At 39.9% G+C, this 21,926-nt stretch overlaps 1 protein-coding gene across 1 annotated transcript in view; it reads left to right on the forward strand.

Annotated features, from left to right (window-relative positions):
• The window catches only part of coro1ca (coronin, actin binding protein, 1Ca), a 76,638-nt gene that overhangs the window by 35,497 nt on the left and 19,215 nt on the right, over window positions 1–21,926 (forward strand). Inside the window, exon 3 of the mRNA XM_041786863.1 lies at window positions 21,783–21,905. Coding sequence (XP_041642797.1) covers window positions 21,783–21,905 — 123 coding nt within the window. The remainder of the gene's footprint in view (window positions 1–21,782; window positions 21,906–21,926) is intronic.

Here is a 21,926-nt window from a genome sequence, read left to right on the forward strand (position 1 = left end):
ATCCTTAGGCCTGTCATCACACAGCTTCCACCTCTCAGCACCTCATTGAGTACGAAGCGTGTGCTGGAGGTGGGCTACGAGCTCGACCGGTTTCACACTCCCGCTGCCTCCTTCCTCCTCTCTGTGCGTGTTTGAATGAGCTGCCCTCGGCTCGCCTTGTCCCAGCACAGTTATGGTGTGTCTGCAGAACAAAGTCTACTTTGACTACTGCTTTAAACTTGTGAAAGACTGAGGTCTTTATGTGCAGAGCAAACCCCAGGCAATTTCCTCTAGCGAGAGATTAAAACGGCTCTCTTGATTTTTGGATCTTCCCACATTCAAGCTGGCAGGCGAGACGCAGACTAATCCTTCAGATTTGGTGTTTTCATCATTTCAACAGGCCATGCATTGAGACAGTGGAGCCAGGAGGGGAATACCGTGCCTTTAGAGTATTATAGTATGTTGTTTTTTTACAGTGTGTCTTGCACTCATTGCCACCATGCCAGTTTTATTGCTGTGTCTCAGAGAAACACTCAGTTGTTGGTAGGAAGGGATGGAATTCATATCAGATCTTAAAACCATGGGCATTCCCCTTTTAGTTTGTGTCTTTTTCTTACTTTAGTGCTATTTTTAGGTTTTGTCACTACAGTATTCTCTAATGATTTTTTTCTGACAAAGCAGGTCCATCTGGAAATCTCAGTTTAGCCTCAGATGGCAATGCAGGTCTCAAAAGTGGGGCAGGTCTGTTCTCACAAGTGATATTACTAGACTGCACTGCAGTAGTCTGAAATACAGCGCTCCTCTCAGCACCTGACATCATTTGTAACAGATGCATCAGAGATGGGCGATATGTCCTGGAATGTATATCAAGGCTTCCTTTGCTGCAGTAATGGTGTTTTATTGCAGTTAGTGGTCGACCGATTATCAGCCTGGACAAGTATTGAGGCCGATATTTGCCATTTGGCCAATTATGGATATTGGCATTTTATTTTACTGATAATTGATAAAATAAATTAATCAAAAAAGTCAAATACTTTGTCTCCAATGTAAGGTCAGCCTCCCCTCTGGCTTTATTTTCACTCTCCACAGTCTCATTATATATTCTGCATACAATACATTCCGACTGGTTGGATGTTGCATGCTGCTGTGTTTATTTTCCCTTTTTTTTCTTCGATCATGCAGTTTTACTTTTACCACATTAAGTACATTTTGCATATTACAGAAAATGCATATAGTTCCTTGATATCGATTATTTGTCTCATAAATTACTAATAATTGGTATCGTATTGGCCCTGAAAAATCATCAACGTGCAGTATTACAACATTAAAAGTGATTCCTTCATATAAGCCCATTTTTATGCTATTAGATCCCCTCTAACAAACCTGTGATGCCCTTTTCTTCTCGCGTGTGAATAAAAACAGAGAAAGTTTCATAAAAGCTCAGTTCAGAACAAAGATACACTGCCATCCTAGCATGGTGATGAAGGGACTCAGTGATGAATTTCTTTCTTGCTTCTGTGTGTGATTGAAATGTTCATCATTTTCATGATGACAAAAACACTTGAAAAACCAATGAAAGGTCAGTACAGTCCCCATTGTAGAGACTGGTTTTTTGTGCAGCAACTTAAGAAATAAGTCATTTAAAATGGTTAAGTTGTAGAATGCTGCAGAGTTGGAACTTGTTCCAAGTCTTTAGTCTGAACTTGGCTTTGGTCATCGTGTCCTAAATTATAATGAGGTTTATGACTGAATGGCCACGTCCATCTTTTACCTCTACCTCTACTCCTAGATTTTGATACCACCTTGCCCCTTAAACAGACTTAAAGGACTTAGTTACAAAAGGGCCAGACCCTTTAAACTCCTGCTACTCCATAGGTAGTGGTTGACAACATTTACTTTTGCAGGTACAACAAAACCAGACTTCCTGCTGCGAACAATTAAAAAAATGCTTGTTAAAAATCAAAAGGACCATTCAAACAACATTAAATCATGGTATCAGATTGTTGTTTTAATGTTTAAATCTTGCCAGTGATTTGAAGGCCAATTTGGGAGATTTCCTATAAAAACTTGGAGTGTGTCACTAGATATCTCCATTTGAAGGGCTGTGTACCCCTAGTACTTCATCCTACCCCTCCATTCCAGCACCCAGCACCCAGGACACCCTACTCTTAGATACAAATGCCCAAAATGTAGGGGTAGAGCAAAGTGTCAGGGGCAAGGGGTGTGGTCATAAAATTAGTTACAGTCAAATGACATTGCTCTTGAAAATGCCACAGTTCCTAATATAGCTATTTCATTGGATTTTAATGACGTAAGTGGGGACTTAATTGTAAAGATTTTTTTCAGAAGTAAAACAGGGTTTTCTACTAATTATCTGAGCTTCAGAAAGCTTGATACCGTGTTGTTAAAGTATCTACAGTATCTTCTTGTAACCACAGGTCCCAGCCACGGCCCACTTCCTTTAATTATCTTGGACTTAAGATGAGTGAGTCATAAGTTGAACATAAGCAGGAAACGATGTTGTAAAGGAGGTGTAATAAATGCTGACACCTGCTCTGACACGAGGAGGAGGTGGTGCTGTCTGGTTAGTAGGCATGTAAGTTTGCATGGCTCTGCTCCCTAAGTCTCACAGCCAATCATGCAGAAGATCAGGGCTCAGTTTGGGCTGTTGTAAGTAACAAACTCCTCTGTTACACTACTGTTTTTTATTGATGGTTTCAACATTTACTCATTTGTATAATAAAAAGAAACATCTGTGTTTAAACCAATGATTACTGTTCGCAAAAATCCATGTCTTGGCACAGCCAGTGACTGTATTGATACCTTATACCACCCACCCTTAGTGCATGTTAAACTCATTTGTGAATAAGTGGTTTATTTTCCCATCTGTTATTGTACTGACTGTACAAAGGGCCTGTTTCACTCTAAGAGTTCTGCTTTTGGGATAAATATTTGGGCTCAGTTCAAGGACACTTGCTGGAAAATCAACTGGTCTCATTTTAATTTTTGTTTTCCAGGGACCACATTCCCTCTACGCCCCCCATCCTCCCACCCTTTCCCCGTCCCTAATGTGAGGGTGCATCTGTCCAGCGCACCCATCTGCCTGTGCTGTGTCGGTCCCGGTCTCTGTGGGCAGCCAGCTGCTCAGGGCCTTTGTCCCAGGCTTACTCCCAGTGCAGCCCTTTGTCATTACCGCACTTTGGCTGGGGGGAGGCAGGAGTGTGACGATGCTCCTTCCCCCTTCACAATTAAGCATATGCAACTGTGCACTTTCTTTGTTGCAGCGATGCATTAACGGAGGGGAGAATGAATTATTAAATTCAGGGCCCTATGAAAAGTATTGCACTCTCTGCTCTGTTTTGTGATTTTTATGTATCTAGACTAGGGCTGGGAAATACAGAGAGTTTTAAAGATGTATTATTATGTTTTAAAGCAAGCTATACAGTGAAACAGTATCAGTTATATCATTATAGTTTATAGCTACCAGGCCTAATGGCCAGTAAAAAGATTGTTCACAGTAAGAGCCAATGACAGTAACATGCTAATTGACCGTGAGATAATCTATAGATTACTTTCAGATAATGCCATGTCACAGCAGAGAACTCCAGATGGCGGGCAGGAAGTGAAGTGCAATGAAAAAGTTTAGAGCTGTTTATGGCTATGCCATCTGTTACAAGTTGCGGAGAAAATTTTTGAGGTACTTTTGAGGCCCAAAAACTGTGACACATTACAGCAAAAATTTCAAAAGCTCAGAGAGAAACAGCAGCAGACGTGTTAAAGCCTCTGTCTAAAGTCTTAACTGTCTGTTTCTACAAAGTAGTACAGCTCGTCACTGTAAACCCTGATCTCCCTCATGTTTTCATAGTTGATTTCTGTCCAGCCTTGCTTGTTTTGATTGGAAATCTGTCTTTTTTCAGATTTTTGGATCATTTGGCTTTGCATAGTAATAAGAGCCAGTCTTTTGGCTCCCAGGCAGCTCTTCATTTGGTACTGGTCTGACTTTTTGGATGCGTGAAAATAAATGAAAGAAGGAAACTGGCTCTCTAACTGGAGCCAGTCCCTGTACTTCCTCTAAAAGAACCATGACATTTGCAATTGACACAAGGTTTACTTGCTTGATAGTATACCACTCATTCTATTAAAATCAATTTTATGACAAAATGAGGAAGGAAAGCTGTTAAAGAGATGCAGCAAGCCTCTAAGCTAGCAAGATTAAAAAAATTGTGATCTTGATTGCCTCCATGCCAGGCGAATCCCTTTTTTTGTGCAATTAAGGGATATTTCTTTGGATGACAGCAGCATAAATATCCACCTAGACCTTTTACGAACCAATTTACTTTCATTTCCATTGATGCCCAACTGCTGTTTTTCACTTCCTGCCCCCCAGGAAGTGACTTTTGCGCATCTTCTGGATCATTGACCACAAACAACCAATTTAAATGCCACTTCTGCCCACTTTTCCAAGTGCTGCCAAAGTATTTAGACCATGCTCTCTCTTTTGGTTTAATGATTTTTAATCATTATTTTTCTTTACTTTTTAGTACTATTGATCATTAAAATAATGGAGAGTTAACCTTTTTAAATGCATGGTTTTGGGTCATAATGAAGTTTGACAGCTTGAATATAAGGAACATTGCCAATGTTTTCGTACAATTTTTATGGTTTGCAGGAGTTTGTCTGCATTTTTGCCCAAATTGAGTATTAAGGACTTTTATTTTATACATGTTGTTGTTGTGGTGATATCAAATAGGCATCATTATGATTTGAACTTTGCTAAAATCATATAAAACTTTAGAATTTTGATATTGTTGCAACAAATTGTTTTTTTTTCCTATACAAAAGATACTAAAACAAGATTTTGGTCTGTATCGCCCAGCCCTATGATATAGTAGATCTGTGACCTAACCTGAGGTCTGAGACTCATTCTGAGCAGTCGACCGATGGAGCCATGTCTTTGTTTGACTCAGGAGGGTGAGGTTAGTGCGGCAGGCCGCTGTGACTCAGCACAGCCATGAGCATTGTTGCTTCCTCCTGTCAGCGCAGGGATTTATAGAGAGGGCATCAGATGTCCTGCTCAACACGTCATTCCTCGGCCTCGTGCTTTCAATCTCCCCCTTTCTCTCTCTTAGCGGGATGCCTGCTAATTTATTCCCTGATTTCCATATGAAGGAAGCTGTGGGATGAATGCAGCAGCTAGAAAGTGTTCAGTGAAACATTCCTGATCATTCCTCTCTGCCTGCTCACCATGAGGGAAAGGAAGTCTCAGTAAATCATTACAGATGATGTGATTTATGTCCTTTTATGGAAGCTCTTTATTTGATTTATCCAATCATGCAATTGTTAAAAATACCACTCTTTTTGCCCTGTTTGCTTTTAATCTTGTGTGTTTGTCTGTTTTGTTTTAAGATTGACCTAAACTACAGCCATAACACCACAGAGAGAATTACTAAGGCATGTTCTATGCTGCTGAATCAAACACTGACAGTGGACTGAGGATGATCAGATGTAGTATGTGTGTTTGATTTGCAGTCAATTCTCAATGCACCATTCATGTAGAGCTGTTAGGGATCTCTGGGTGTGTGCACAGTGACACGTTTTTTCTGTTTTGCCTTACTTCCACCAGTTTGTCTGCAAGCTGAGCTTTGCACCGTCTCTACACACAGAAATACAGTGGGTGTGAATAATATCCCCGGTCTTTCCCCATACTTTACTCAGTTTGTGTTCCATAACTCTGTGCTGCTGGGTTGCCTCTGCCTTTGCCGCTTCTGCCGTTCAGTCCTGCTGACTGCAGATTTTACCATATATGGTCATTCACTGCTCCCTGCCTGACAGCCTTCCAAGACCATTTCCTCCCTGCATTGCCATTGGCTGCCTCATGCAGTGTCAGTACACATGTGAATTCTGGGATAGGTTGAATTATGAAGAGCGGCCAAGATGAGAGAACTGGGTTGAATCAGATGTTGTCTCTGTCACAGTCACAGACTGCATCCAAGAGCTGAATGAAAATGATCATTCTAATGCAATCATCAGCAGCTTTTTTTAATGAATGATTTATTATTAATAAAATGGATTGGTTAATTATTCATGATCCAGAGTGATAGAGCAGACGTTTGTAGTTTCATGCTAGGGCTGGGAAGCCTTTAAGGTGTATCAATATTCCTTAAAAGAAAATATAGGGTATTATTATATTGATACAGATTATATTTAGTCATTTAAAAAGGGAGATAGCTAATGCTCAGAAAATATTTAGTACTTACTATCCACTTCATGTAAATCTGCCCACATCATGCATATTTTACACCACATCTTGCTACACCAACAAGAGCTTTTACATGTTTAAATCTTAGTGTTTATACTTTTATACTTTTTCATTTATTTTCATATTTAATGTTTAATTTCTGTGCATTGAGAGCGAAACTGACCAGGGTATTCTTTATAATAGTCTTTGATTACAGTTAGAGTGTGTTTTGTTCTTTGCAAGAAAAGAGTTGTGAAGCATTACTAAATGCATATCCATGCAAAAAAGGTAATGTAAGTAAGTACATAACAGGTAAATATCCTGTTTATTGCATTAAGATGAAGTGTCTTTATTACTTTCATGTGTGTTTAGCTCATTAATATTTGTACTTGATTTTAAAATATTGATAGTACGATCAATTCTAATGAAGCTATGCATATGAGGGCCATCCAGATAAATTTGCAGCCACCAAAACATATTTGTGAACAGTTTGTCTTTTTTTGTAATCCATTTGTAATCTGATCTATGCATGAGAGTGGACCACGCTTGTACAACCCTCCAGTAAATGCACTTTATGCATTAGGGCTGACACCTTCCACTCAGTTGGTCAGTTGGTTGGTCAGTATGCTGTCATTTAATGCAGAGAGGCACACAAAGTGACACAGAAACTGTTATATTCTGATTGTTTCACAGCAGCTATGTTGTATATAACTTAGAAACAACATATAAACTCAACATAAATTTGCAGGATGTTTGTATTGAAGTGGTGCTGCTGATTGTCTCTGGTCTGCTTTCCATCAACGCATTAACTCCAGAGACCTGTTTAATTCACCGGTCAGCATATACCTGGTATTAAGTCCCTTTATCATTGCATAAAATGTATGCAAGAGCATTAGTGTCTGTTGCAAACAGGCAGAGAGCTTCTAATGCCAGCCTCTTTACAATTCCTGCTGCTGCTTGCTGCTCATACCATCCTGTTCTCCTAAACTCTAGGACTATAGCTGCAGCATGCTCCTTCATCAACAAGCCTTTACATACGCAGCTCACTTGCAGTGATTAAGGGTTCTCTTATCAAGTGAAACATTTCAAAAGGGCAAGTGATTTTATTTAAGCATATTTATACAAAGTACTGCTGATGAATACTGTCAAAGGAGGAGAATCACAAAAAGAAATACACCTACGAAATGAGGTAGGGTGAGATGACCCCTCTGCCACCCCAAATAGTAGTTAAATTCCATGGGAAACATTGAGTTTTTGCTAATTCTGTTATTTATTAAGTAATTTTAAGTGTGTTATTGAGAGTATCCTAAAGTTTGTTTAATTTGCTTCTCTAGCTGTAAAAATAAAAATGACCATGGCCTTCGTAGCAACATAAGTTGCCCATCCCTGGTGTCGATATTTGTCCTTTATCATCTAAGTACGTTTTATAGTAAATACGAAGCCTGCTTCACCATGTTGTTCAGCCCTATCATACTGATGCCAAGCCTTGTAGAAGTGGAATTTTCCATGCATCTTTGAGCAGCAGTGGACAGCATGCAGACCCCTTTAGTGGTGTCCATGTGTGAATCACATGTTGAGCTACAAGCAAAGGAAGGGTGCAGGCCTCTTGTGTGAATGAAAAGAATGTCTTCTCTCGCCTTGAGGGAATGTTGTTCATCCATTTTTTTGTAAGTGTTTCAGTGTTGTGCTTTGTATTTATCTCTTTATGATTCACTCTCGTTTTCTGCAGTCGTACTTGTTGCTATGCAACTGGTTGTTTTCTAGGCATCAGACATTCCTCTGCAGGATACTAATGTCCATAGTGTACTTATGGACATGTTAGGTATTCCACTGCTTAGTTTCAACCCTTGACATTAGCAGGGGGTGCATTTTTCATGATTGTGCAGCTGATTTTTTTTTCTTGGTCTCTGGACAAAATTAGGCTCATGTAAGCTAAATATTCTCCTGCTTCAGTTGTATGCTGGTTGACTTGGAGTTATTTTTTGTGTATGTGCATAGGCCTATTTTTTGTTTCTTGTTTTGCAGTATTGTAAAACTCAGACACTTATTGTCAGGAATGTGAAGACAAAAATAAAAAAAATGCTCTGCATTTGTCACCTCAAAGCACCAACTAAAAGAATACTGTTGTCAGTATTGTATAAATTGGAGATGTTAATTGAGCCTCCTTTTTCTCAGACTTCAAAATCTGAATAGCTGCACATGTAATCCATTTTTTAAAAAATCTCACTTTATATCACTATTGTAGTATTGAACCATGTAATTCCACATTGCGTAAGATTCTCATCCTGCAGGCCCAGAGTTGACTTCAACTTAGTATGTGATCCAGCCAAAGACATTTTATCCCTTTGTGATATACAAAACTTTGTCTCGGTGACCTCAAACTGTCCAGTTGAACATTTAGTTTATATTTTAAGACAATATATTTTTTAATATTTGCCTGCACCTCAGTTCCCCCAGTGGGAGGGAAGAGGGAATGCAACAAGTTGCCACAAGTTAACTTAGCTGCACTGCCCTGCATGAAGGATTTATATGCAGTGAGGCTTGTCTTAAGACCGGGTCCCCAAAGATCCTTGAATAGTCTTTGCAAAGTTTTAAATTAAACATTTGAAATTTAAGGCCATAAAAGTGCTATTGTTTTTAATCTCTGAGAGGTCTTAGCTTTAAGAAGGCACATGACTTAGAGATGTTTTCATACACTCTTTGTTTTCTCATCCCTTTCTGTAGAATAATGAGCAGTGATATCCCTTTCTAATAGATGTTTTTTGGGGCCATAGCTTGTTAACAAATCAGCATTTTAGCATGCTATTTAAAAACTCTGGGGTGCCGCTCAGTTGGCACAGTGGGCTCCCATAAGGAGAAGCTATAGCCCATATGCACTGGTTGCAGGATTGATTCCCAGTCTTGGTGCATGTTGGTGCATGTTCTCCACCATTCGCTCACCCCACAGCTCAGGTATCTCTTCTGCTGTGCTATGGAAATAAAGGTGAAAGTGCTGCAAAAAATCTGTAAAAAAGACAAACATACAGACAATGAATTTCCAAAAAAGAGAATAATCTGAAAAGCTATACAACCAGTCACTAATTCATTATCAGACAGTCAAAACACTTCTTTTAGGTTTAATTTGTTTCACAGTCTTGATGTGCTTGTTAGCTGGGAATTCAATTTTCAAAAACTTCATTAGAGAATCTATGGATGTTTATTCACCGGTGATTTGATTTAAAGACATGTCCTGACATAACACAGTAAAAGTAACCTTGCAAAGCAGATGGATACACCCATTTCCTTGTTTCTCACTGGCAAATCCATCTTGCAAAGCTCCCATCTGAACTGTTTGGGCCCAGTTACAAAGTGACAGGACCAATCAGTGATGAGGGGCAGTACTTTCAGGTGCAGCAGAGTCGTGACGTAAGCAAGCAGCAACAAGAGCTGGTTCAGTTATGGAGGAAGAGATTAGTGTGGATGCTGCTTAAGCGCCAGTTTTATTAGAACTTGACAACATTTCTTGTTAAAAGAAGAACAAAGAGCAGCAGTGAGTTGTTTTCTTTTCTAAAACGACAAAAGAGGAGTACTTACATGTCTATAGTCGCCATGTTTCGCGTTATTCCTCAGTAGCTGCACATGCACAGCTCGATGGCAGCTACGTCACATGCTTTGTTGCCCTGATTGGCCCGTAGAGATGTGACAGATGGAACTTTCACCCAGTTACCCTCAGAGTTTTTTCAACGCCTCTGCCTTTTCTCAAACGTTTCCTATTGAAGCTTTTCCAGATGGATGTGTGAAACACATCCATCTGGTATGTCAGGTTACAGTAAAAGGATATGTTACAGAATCTACAAGACTTGCTAAAAGTATAAAGGTTAAACTTTTTTGATCTATGTCTTTTGAAAATTTAGAGCTGGGACACAAGTGGCCTGGTGGTTATGTCCTTCTGCTCCTTGTATAGAGGCTGCTGTACTTAAAGATGGTGTCACAGGTTCAGATCCTGCCTGTGGCATCTTTGCTACATGTTCATCCCCATTCTGTCTCTCTTCCCATCTCCATTAACTCTCCTAACTTTCCAGGACCAGATCTTTATAAAAACCTGGCTTTATCCCCATCCTTAAATTCACAAGCATGCAAACTGAATTTCTGGTCTTGTGTATCATGTTATTTGATTTTTATGCTAATTTGAGGCAAGATCTACTTGTGTCTGCTCTTCAGACCCTGAAATTCCTAATTATGCATATCAGACACAAACACAATTAACACCTCAAAGGGTGCAATGTTTGCCACTCTAGCGGCCATCTTGCTCTCATTAGTCATACTCATACCAGAGCTGCCTGGGGCCGAGGTGTGGAATGTGAAGAACGCCTGACTCTGTGGTCAGACTGTTGGTTCTCCTCTGCCCTGTTGGCCAGATCAAGGGGTCGAGCTCCAGGGCTTAGATTAAGCGTTATGGGGGTCATGGTTCACTGCTATGTGTCAGCCACAGAAGCCAAGATTAATGCAGAATTATAAAATTAGTTCTTTTATTATCTAATGTATTACTTTAAATTATATCAGTCATTAAAAATAACAAGAGTAATTCATGAGGTTATGTAGAGGTCTTTGTAGTATGCATAAGCTGGAATTAATGTGGGATTTGTTGAGAAATGTCAAAGTGTGTCAGAGTGTCAAAGCGTTGATTGCTCCTGTTGGTGGTCTTAATCTTCGAGGGCTCTGTCAACCAGGCTACAGCAAGTAGAGATAGAAAACAAGGATTCGAACTGAAGAACAAACGTGAGCCTGCAGAGCATCATTTAAAACAACCTCCCGTCAGTGATGAAGTCAAAATCTTTACTTGTAGTTAACAGGGAAGGTTGACTAATATGCATAGGTCATAGTCTGCTCTGCTTTAGTCCTGGAGTCAAACCAGAAGATCTGCTACAGTTCTCCACAGACAGAGAGCACGCTAAGATGCACTGTGTTGAATTAAACTGGCTGGATAGTTGCCAGACATCACCACAGTCCAGCACCAATTCATGTTAAGACATAATTAACAGCCTTGCATACCAGAACAGGTTATGATGCTAATACTGGTGGTTCAGAACAAGACTGAACATGATCTTACATACTTTGGATATGCAGATCAAGTGGTGTTTGTTAGTTTTAGGCACTACTTTTTCTTAAATTGCACTTTGACTTGTAACTGAACTGCTACAATATGTAGAATTTAAGCACTTAAACGTCTATATTGATTGAATATTGATAACACCTATTATGTTATGTGTATCTTTCAGTTAAGGTCTAACATCATCAAATATTTCCCACAGTTTTGTAGTTGTAATGGGCAGTGTTTCTTCATGATTTCTATCATGACTGAGCCACTGTGCCAGATGGACTTGTGAACATTGCCATGGAAACATTGGATATTTCTTGAAAGACTGCTACATAATTCAGAGGAAACAGCTACTGCTGCCCTTCTGTTGCTGTATCTCATTCATGTTTGTGCTGCTTACTTGTGATTGACCATGATTGCTCTCTGCTGTCATTAGCGAGCTCAAGCCAGTAGCACCTAACTCCAGGCCCTCTGCTAAGCATGCTCACCTCTGCTGATTATTTCTTGTTTTATGCTGAAAACTCTTACACGCTGACAATCCTACTGTAAAACATTTTTCCATGTTTGATGATGAAAACAGACCAGAGTTTAACTATCCGGTCGCTTCCCCTCCCCTATGGAAAACATCTTATATGATTCAGAAGCTTGATATACCAGATGGCATGGATTAAACACAACAGATACTGATAACTGTACTGGGTACATAAATTCCTGTTCTTACAGTGTCTTTTATTTATGATGTATTTTGCCAATATTGTGTTGTGTTATTGTGTTATTGGATTACAGGGTGGGCGGGGTAGAAGGTTGGGTGGAGTGGGTTTTGGTCATATTTCCTTTTATTTTTAGGTCTGTTTGTAAAGCACTTTGTGCTACATTGTCTTGTATGAAAAGTGCTATATAAATAAAGTTTGGTTTGATTTGAGAACTGTTCATGCTAAATTATTTGGCTGATTTGAACTCCAGTGTGGAGTGTGGACCAAACAGGTGAACATGGGTGTCTCAATTGGCTTCCAAATGAACCCTGGTACGGTTTGGTTGTGGTGTGAAAGCAAAGCAGACCAACTTGTGAAGCAAAAGCAGGAAGTGGCATAAAGCGTAATGATTTATGGATCTGTCTATGTGATTTAATATATTCAAATGTATGCACCTCACTCAGCATCTGTTTAACCATGGCAACACCAGTCTCGCTCTCATTTTGGCTCTTCTTCAGTACTGATTTATTCGTCTCATGCAAAGAACATCATGCTGGACAGCTCGCTGCCTCACTTGTTGCTCACAATGGCACCAAAGCAAAAGCAGAAATCCCAATCATTGTTTATGTGGTTAAAAAAAAAAACAGCGGAGGGAGATGTATTTGGATCTGGTGTCTGTTCTGGCCAATAGATGTGCTGTTTTCAACTTCTGCAGTGTTAATTTCGTCGACCAAATCTATGACTAAAATTATTCATCGACAGCCTTTTTTCCATGACAAAAACTGACTAAAACTAACAAAAACAGATCTGTGATGACTAAAACTGACTAAAACTAAGTTTTGTTTTTGTCAAAATGACTAAAACTAGACTAAAATGTAATTTAGTTTTTGTCGGATATTCAAAATCTGTGATATTTCTCCACTGTGGGCAAATCTGTCAAATGCAATGCATCTGTATCTATTCTGTCTCTCAGCTGTAAAAAGCAGGGACCCCAGGTTTGACAGGGTGCAGAGAACACACTGCCATGATTTGGTACCAGATTTAGGCAAGAAAATAAATGCTTGGACTAAAAGTAAAGACTAAAATGTGAGGATATTTTTATGGACTAAAACTAGACTGAAACTAAAAAGGGTAGAAATGAATAAAATGTGACTAAAACTAAAATGCATTTCATTTAAAGACTAAACTTAAAAATAGCTGCCAAAATTAACACTGTTATGTGTCTTTTTTTTCTTCTGATTGTTCAGGACAGTAGTGCCACTAAGGTATAATTGCTTGATGTTGTCTATACAGTTTTGTTCATTAGACAGAATGCAATGAAAAGATACCCAAACCACAGGAAAGTAAACAATGTTGCAATTTTAGCGCCCAATCAAACAGAGTCTTGGACTACTAGTAAACCAGCATTTTCTTTCATGCATGAATGAGGAGGAAAAGCTGTTAAAAGTGCCTTTCTAGGTTTGTGCTTCAAGTGATCCCTGAATGCTTTGCAAGTGGCTCATAGTGCGAAACAGGAAGGGTGCTTTTAACTAGAGCTGGGCAATTAATTGAAAAATAATCGAAACCGACATTGAGAGCATATAACTGACATAAACCTAATCATATATTGGGAGCTGAGTATTGTTTCCACTCATATTGTTTTGATTGTGAGCCCACTGGTCTACCATACTGAACCTTTAAATTCCATTTTGTGCTGCGTTTCTATTTAGTGAAAAATTCAGCTTCATTTTTAGTGCTGAAGTACTTTAGTTAGTTTCATATTCTAAGGGCAAATGATATGGTGATACTACACAAGATGTCAAGCTCAGAATTAGGTCAGCTGTCTAGCAAAGAGGTTTCTGAATACAGAGGGACCAGGTGTTTAATCATTGTCCCAGCTAATTGCACGCATCCCTCTAAACTGTTGCTGCGAGGCAGGCACTCATAACACGAAATGCCAGCTCCCCATAAGTAGAGTGAATACCATGCATTTTAAACTTTAATATCAACGCCATTTCCTTTTCCGCAACTATTGGAAGGGTGGGGATTTATGTTCAAGTGTTAGTGTAGTCCTAGTGGCCCTACTCGTGGACTCTTCTGTTTTTCTTTTCGTTGTCAGACATTTACTCCTCCAGCTCCACCTGGTCATCAGTCTGTCCTTCCTGCTCTACATCCTGTTCCTGTTCAGTAAAACCTGAGCAGTAAAAGTGTTATATTTGAGCTTAGATCTGTATCTTTACTGCATGTAATGAAATTAATATACACAGATAGAATCTCTACATGTATTGCTGAATTTCTTGTTTTCCAGTGGAGCTAAATGACATTGAAAGCTGAGACTGGGCTGCAGAGGCGAGGTCACTGCTCTCATATTTAATCATAATGTTATCTGATACAGGACGATGGTTTATAGATCTCTAGCTGGGTCAAAGTCTGCCCTCTGTACCGTCAGGGTGGATTTCAGGGTGTGTTCAGTCGTCAGGGTGAGTTTGAGGCGAGGTCTTGTGATTTTCACGTCCTCTGCCCACACACAGAGGTAATTCTCACACAAACTGGACTCTGATCTCTAACTTAGAGTGTGTGTCACAGCATAGCTATGATTCAGTCAGCTGACTGCACAGTTACCAGAAACAATCTGTGCTGGTTACAAGCCTTATTTTTCATATATCATAGAGGCTACCTGTGATTTGCATGGATGTTCAGTTGTATAATACCATATTTTGCATGTAGCCAGTTGAATTTTTCCTTGGAACAGTTCATCACATTCTTCAGTGACAGAATTAACAGCTATTTTTTATGCAGCTTAAATATGTAGCTCTTTTCCATGTGCATTGCTCTGCAGGAAAACAATTTTAGATATGTTTAAGTGTTGCTTGCATTAGCAATTCTAGCATTGAGACTGGATTGCTTGAAATGTGTTGGCCAGTATGCTCTGCCTCTCTTTATGCACATTTTTTGTCTCCACTTTTTCAACAGTATTATTCAACAGTGACGCTCAAAGAACATCACTGCATTTTGAAATGTTCACCTAACATTCTATATTTGCAGGTGAGCTGCATGTTCAAAAGCTTACGGTTGGCGAGGTAGCTTACTTCTACCATCCTCCTAGAGTTCAAGAGTAAAGGATAATATTAGCAGCAGGAAGGTGCTAAAATAATGAAAGGATAGCATGAAAAGGGTAATTATTAACATGAGACATCAGTGTTTCCCCTAGGATGGAGTTGTAGCAGTGGAGGTGAAGTGTGTGCCCCCCCCCCCCCGCCCGCCAAATGTGTCGTTAAAGATGCATATTTTTTCTTAAAAAATGCTGAAATATTAGTAGTAAGGTTTTTATTTATTCCGTAGCATGTGCTTTTAAGATTTTCAAAGTAAAAAACAACTGATTTGTGTGGGGGTTTTTTTCAGTTTGAATGAAATTTCCATGTTGTGATCAGCAGGGTCACTGTATTTATCAAAATACATGATAATGTACTTTTACCAAAGTTAAAGATTCAGGGCTTTTGAGAAAACATAGGGGGCATAGACCCCACAAGCCCCCCCATGGCTCCACCTCTGACTGATAGACTTATCCACCACACAGGATTTATGAATCATACCACCACAGTGTCAGAGACGTAGGGTTATGAACACATTAGGAAATAATTAATTACAGACATATTTCAATAGCACCTGCAGCAGTTTTTAAAGAGTATTATTCTGTTAGATCCACTAAAAGAATCTAGTTAGAGGGCTGAGTTGTGATCAGGTCTGAATTTAACTTTTGTTTGCACTAAAACTGTTTAAGTTCATAAAAAAGGCACAGTATAAATGTGTACAGAAGCTTTCACACTCTTCATAGCGCTGCAGACATACAGCAGAGGGTCTCTACTGCTCTGATGAGCCTCATGACCCACAGGAAGAGACTGGCACAGAGATACTTAAACAACATTCTGTTATTTGAGGGGAAATCCTTTTTATCCATAGAAATTGGCCTCTTTTCATAAAGCATTTTATTTACAGACAAGGACAGGGACAGAAAGGGGCAAACAGAGTGAAAACGAACTCTCTGTAGGAGCTGACTGAAGTACGCTACGCTTTTTGGCACTCGCGAACAATGATCAAGAAAATAATTCCACCTACAGCTTAAAAAACAAAGAATGTGTACATGTAGTCTGTAAATCTGATCCTGACATTACTCTTATTAATATAACCAGGGTTTAATTAGTCCAGGCTGTCAGCTGTAGCTGATGTTTTTGGAGCGTGATGCCTGACGAGGATGTGAGTGTTTTCTTTCATGCTTCATTCAGTGAGAAAACTTTGATTAGAACAGTAAAAAAACGTATTTGTCAAGGACAGTGCTTAAGTGAATACAAAATTATAATTTCTTAAAATGAACGCAGCTTCTGTCATTCCGTGCATTCCGTGTCAGGTCAGACTGTAGGAGGAATTGGACGCGCATGTTGCACGTACAGGTGGGAGGGAGAGATGACACACACTGCACAGGCAGGTGTTAATGGCCAGGAAATCAGCAGAAATGGTCAGGTAGGATGTTAACTGTCCGACGCAGGACTCTGTCACTACGTCCTGTCCGTTCAGTTCAGCGCTGTGTGAACAAGGAAAATGACAACTTTTTTTAATGTCTTGCTGAGCTTCATGTGTGCATGTGCAGAGGGCACGTTCTCCCGCTTACTTCCATGTAAACGCTTTTGCGTCGCGAGTGTCTGAAGCTGTCACCTCTCCCTCCCACTTTTGTGAAGAGAAGACTCGCCTTACTCGAATTTTGATTGGCTCTGTGTTTTAGCTGACCAATCCAACCGACAAATGCAACACGTATTAGTCAATCAGTGGCCAATAGGGATGTGAGGGACGAAATACGGAACAAGTGGCGTCCCGCATTGACTCAATACAGGACGCTGCATTTAAATGCAGCAGCGGCGGTCAGATTCCAGCAGCGGTGGTGCATATAGGGGAAACACTGCTATTGCATATACAGATGGTTACTATATACAAACCAAAATACATGAAAAAAAGGGCAGGATATTTACTTAGGTGGCCTCAATTATAGGTTCTTTGCAGATGGCATCACACAGCAGTAGAGAACTCCAGATGAGGGGCAAGAAGTGATTTCTGCATAGAAAACACCAGCAAAAGGACCATGTTTTGAGCTGTTTATGACTATGCCAGTCTAAAATAAAACATTCTTAAGCTGACACACAACCTGTGTTTGCTCTGCTGATGTCCATCAAGCCTCACTCGTTGTGACAAAATCTGTCTCTTTTAAAGGTTGAGATCATTTGGCTCTGCTCAGTAGAGGTGGCTGTTTGGCTACCAAATGGCTTTTTATTTGGCACCAGTTTGACTTTTTGAGAGTAGATTTAATAAAGACAAAGGATGGCTCACAGAAAAGAGATGTTTCATAGAAAAGGCTAGTTTGTAAATGGCACATCTTTACTCGGTCACTTACTCCACAAAAAGGTTCATTCGGTCGGTAGTGCATCACTGTTTCAATTAAAAGCATATTTGTGACAAAATGCATTTTCTATACGTTAAAGGGGCTCAGCTAGCGTCTTAGCTCAGTACAAGACGACTCTTGTCCGCCTTCATCTGATTAGTTATCATAGACACAAGATCTGCAGGACTGAGGCCTCGTCCACACAGAGACGAATTCAGGAGTATGCACAAAAGTTTTTTGGCGTATTGGTGTTTCATTCACATGGAAATGGCATTTTTTACGAAAAACATTTTTTGTAAAGTGAAGGGATCATACTCAAAGTAAATGGGAATTTCCTGACAGTAATTAAGGTCTACAGGTCAATTTAGCACCTTAAAGTACTAACCTTTTTTCATTTCCATCAATTCCTAATAGCTTTCCCTCACTTCCTGCCTCCATCAGGCATTCCTGTATCATAGTGATCATGTTGCAAACTTCCTACACGTGGGTGGCCTTTCTAATTGTTGTCAGTGAGGTATTGAAAAACACCACAGTATCCAAATTTGGTCATCGTAGTCATTACTGAACATGTAGGTCCTAGATTAAATGGTTCTTCTTGAACATTCTTGTTGTCATTTTCACTGTAACAGCAGTGAGGCTGTGGGCAGTGAAGGATTCTTTCCTTTTTTATATTAGTGAAACAATCATGCTTTAAATAGGACTGCAGCTGCACCAGGTCTCGTTCCACAGTCAGTGACATCATCTCCTTGGCCCTGTGGTGGTATGAGGAGTCTGACAGACTAGGGTGTGTCTCAGATACCCATCAACAACTACAGCAGGGTGTTTTCACATTAGGTATGATTGTTTTTTGTACTATGTCCAAGTTTGATTGCTTCCCCCTCCCTCTCCTTCGCTGCTCTACTTTCATATTAGTAAAATCCCTCCATGCCCGATCACACTTGGGTATGTCTGATACAGTAGGTGGTGGTATGCAAGTAATCTGTTTGCAAATCAGCCAAGAAGAAAAAGATAACCGTAGCAACCGCTGGTGTTGATATTTGTTTTTGCTCTGTGCAGAGAATGGAGTCCATCCTGCTATTATGAGTGTTTATTATTTTAAAGGCTCTGCTAAATCCCACATCTACTGTGCAGCTCAGTGGATGAAATGAGTCTGTGTTGTGCAGATCCAGTGGTTTTTGAAGAGTCAGTTCACATTTAATTGCCTTTTAAATCTACTCAAAGACAAGTACATTTACTTAGGCCAGGTAGAGTTTACATCTCTAGCGCACTGTGCCCAAGTCCACATGAATCATGCCTGAGACCACCCCTTCAAGCTGACTCAGGCACTTTGCCTGAGTGTGGTATCCTTGTGTCCACACAGACCAAATGAGCTGGACTTTGGGATCAGGAGTACTTGGATCCAGGCCCATGTCCCTCATGTTAAACCACCCTAAGTTATCAATCACTATGAAAGAGACCAGATTATTCATCTAGTCTCTGTATCCTTGGTGTTTGAGTCTTTTCATTCATGAGAAATGCATTTGCAGCTACTATTTAAAAAAGCAGATTATGTAAAGGGCCCAGTTTAAGGTTTAATTCAGGGTTAACAATTTAAAGTAAGGAGATTCTGTGGAAAACTAAGAATCTGTTGGCAGCATGCTCTGAATAATGACGTCACCACTAATAACTTTCCTTAATTACTGTGGGTGGTCCAAAACAGGCTAAAACTAATCTGAGTTTGCTTCTGTGTAGCGCCAATAAAACCCTGGCTGCTTTTTTGGCCCAGTGACAGAGTAAACCAGGGGTGGGGATTCTCTGGCTCCATGCCTTTTGGATTATTCTTCTCAGTGTGCATAACTTAATTTTCAGACATCCAAGAGGGATTGAAATGTGAAATATTATTTTCTAAGAACAAACAAGTCCACAGTATTTAAGGAGTTTGCAGAAAGGGTTTTTTGCCTTACACTGAAATTATTATCTCATCTTGTAAAGCTGATCTCATCGTTAAAGAGCTTTAAGGATGACTAAATGTTTAGCTTGTGTTCATGTAAATTTTATTCAAAATGAGATAAAGACATTGGAGGAAGATTCATCAGGTTGTAAATGTTTTAACTGATGATTTTCAGGATTTGGTTGATCAGTGTTTGTATTTGTTCTGTTTTTCTGTCTGCAACTTTGATTATGCTGCAGCCCATCTTGGCCAGGACTGTCCTGTAAAGGAGTCTTTGTTTCTAGAACTTATCTGTCCTGGCTAGTTTGACAGATATGTTTGTCTCTATGCACTTAGAATAACAGCACATGTATGCACAGTTGTGTAATGATGCTTTCATGTTGTATGAAATTTTAAGAAGAGTGTGTGCTATGATGCATGGCTAGATATCACAGAAAGCTGCGAACTTTACCATCCCCACTCTGGCTCTGAATAGCTTAGCCTATAATCTTACATAACCAAGCAACAAAGGTAACAAGTCCCAGACAATTAGAGACAGAGTAAGGTTGGCCATGCTTTTGCCATCCTTGGAAAACAACTGCAGCATACTACTGAATGATACTCAACAGAGGAAGTTTAGGAGTGGGAAAAAGCTACAGCCAGGCATACACTGTGTAAATATCACCCAATTAAAGCTGACTTTTGAATTGCAGGATTCACCTGGAAGTTGCGCTGACTTTCAGTTGGGTCATGTGTTGTTGTCGTGCAGTGTACAGGGGGTTAAAACAGCCGACAGCAGCCTGACCAGCTGTTCCCAACTGGTCAGATGGACTTCTGGCATGTTTAACATCTTGGTCGTACGACTGAATTCACTCCCAATGTGAGAGCAGAGCCAGGAACAGAATCCTAAACTCTATAGCATTTTTAGTTTGTAAACTGCTGGTCAACAACCTTAGGCCCCATCCTCATGGAGACGAATTCAGGAGTATATGCAAAAGTTTTTTGTCGTAGCGGCATTTCATCCACATGGAAACAGCGTTTTGGGAGTCCATAAATGCTACTTTTTGAAACCGGTGAAGAAATCTGTTAACGCTTACCGTTTCGTCTCTGTGTGGACAGCCAACTGCATCTTTCTTGAAACGATTACGTCACACATAGCGTAGACCATCGATGCCGCATGCACGGGTCAAACCAGAAAACAATGGTGGATTACAGGGCCGTGTTGGTGCTGCAGAAGCTGCTGAACTTATCATGGCTAAATGCACCACGGAGAACAACCAGAAGGGCAACTATGAGAAAGTTTACTGTAATCTTCTCTCATTTATTGCATTTCCGTGGCAGCATTACAGCGCCACTTACAGGCATTTTCAGTGGTTCTGTGCTTATGCGGACATTTCCTGAAACGATCCAATATTTACGGAAAACTTTTTCAAAATGAAGCGGAAATATATCATTTTTGTCTCCGTGTGGATAAGGCCTAAATCACCATGAAAACAGCAGGAATATCTTTCTAATGCTACCCCCATTATGAAGGAAATAGACAAGTAGGAAACATGCCTACCTGCAGACCTGAAGCTGACACGGATTGGTGATGTGTGATGGCGTGAGAGAGAGGATATGACTATAACCTCAGTATGTGAGACTTTTCAAAGTAAACTCCACAGATATCTGTAACAGTCTGTCTTTACTTCACTCATACAGTGTGAACACTCAGGCCATACATGATTATCTGACTGTGTAGTGTGAGCACTTAAATCGTACAGATACTCCTGCTTAATGTGACCTAAAAATAAGTGGATATCCTCTGTATATGTGTATATATTCTGCTCTACATCATTTCATACTAGCAGCAAATACTATACAGCAGTGTTCTAAGAGAAGTTATTGAAATGTTTACTACAGTGTTGTGCTGTCACATATCAGCCCACTCCATTGTTATACAGACTTTGTGCATGTCTTTTTTGTCTAATTTGTCTGGTCTTGTTTTGTGCTGTTGATTGTGTTTGTAAAAGGAGGTTGAATCATCTCTTGTAAACCAAAGCTGCCTATGGGTATAAATAACGTGACCTAACCAAACCTAGATTAAAGCATATTCAGGATTTCTGGGCTGACTTCTTTTGATTTATCAAAGCAACCAACCTTTCTCCTTCTAAATAAAAAAAGTAGATAAGGAGAAAAAACAAAGAATTAATTTCATAGACAAAGAACATTTAAAATTTCTGTCATGTCACTGTCATCTCAGTTTTTCTGCCTAAGCAGCATCCCACACATGATTTCATTTTCTCTGTGGGAAGAATCCATTAAAGTGCCTTCCTCCAAGGAGTTTCTTTTGTGTGTGAGTCAGCTCAATTTCACAGGTGGGATTTAGGATTATACTGTAACTGTCCTGTTACAAAACCCTCTCTCTCCTCTAGCAAAGACGATGTTCTTTCTCCACGTCTAATCTCATTACTCTGTTTTGTTTGTCTTTGTCTTTACAGACGGGCCGCATTGACAAATCCTACCCCACAGTGTGTGGTCACACAGGACCGGTGTTAGACATCGACTGGTGCCCCCACAATGATCAGGTCATCGCCAGCAGCTCAGAGGACTGCACAGTGATGGTAAGCTTTGCCTCATCCTAG

The sequence above is a fragment of the Cheilinus undulatus genome, linkage group 5 (assembly GCF_018320785.1).
Source record: "Cheilinus undulatus linkage group 5, ASM1832078v1, whole genome shotgun sequence".
In the NCBI taxonomy this organism is placed as follows: domain Eukaryota; kingdom Metazoa; phylum Chordata; class Actinopteri; order Labriformes; family Labridae; genus Cheilinus; species Cheilinus undulatus.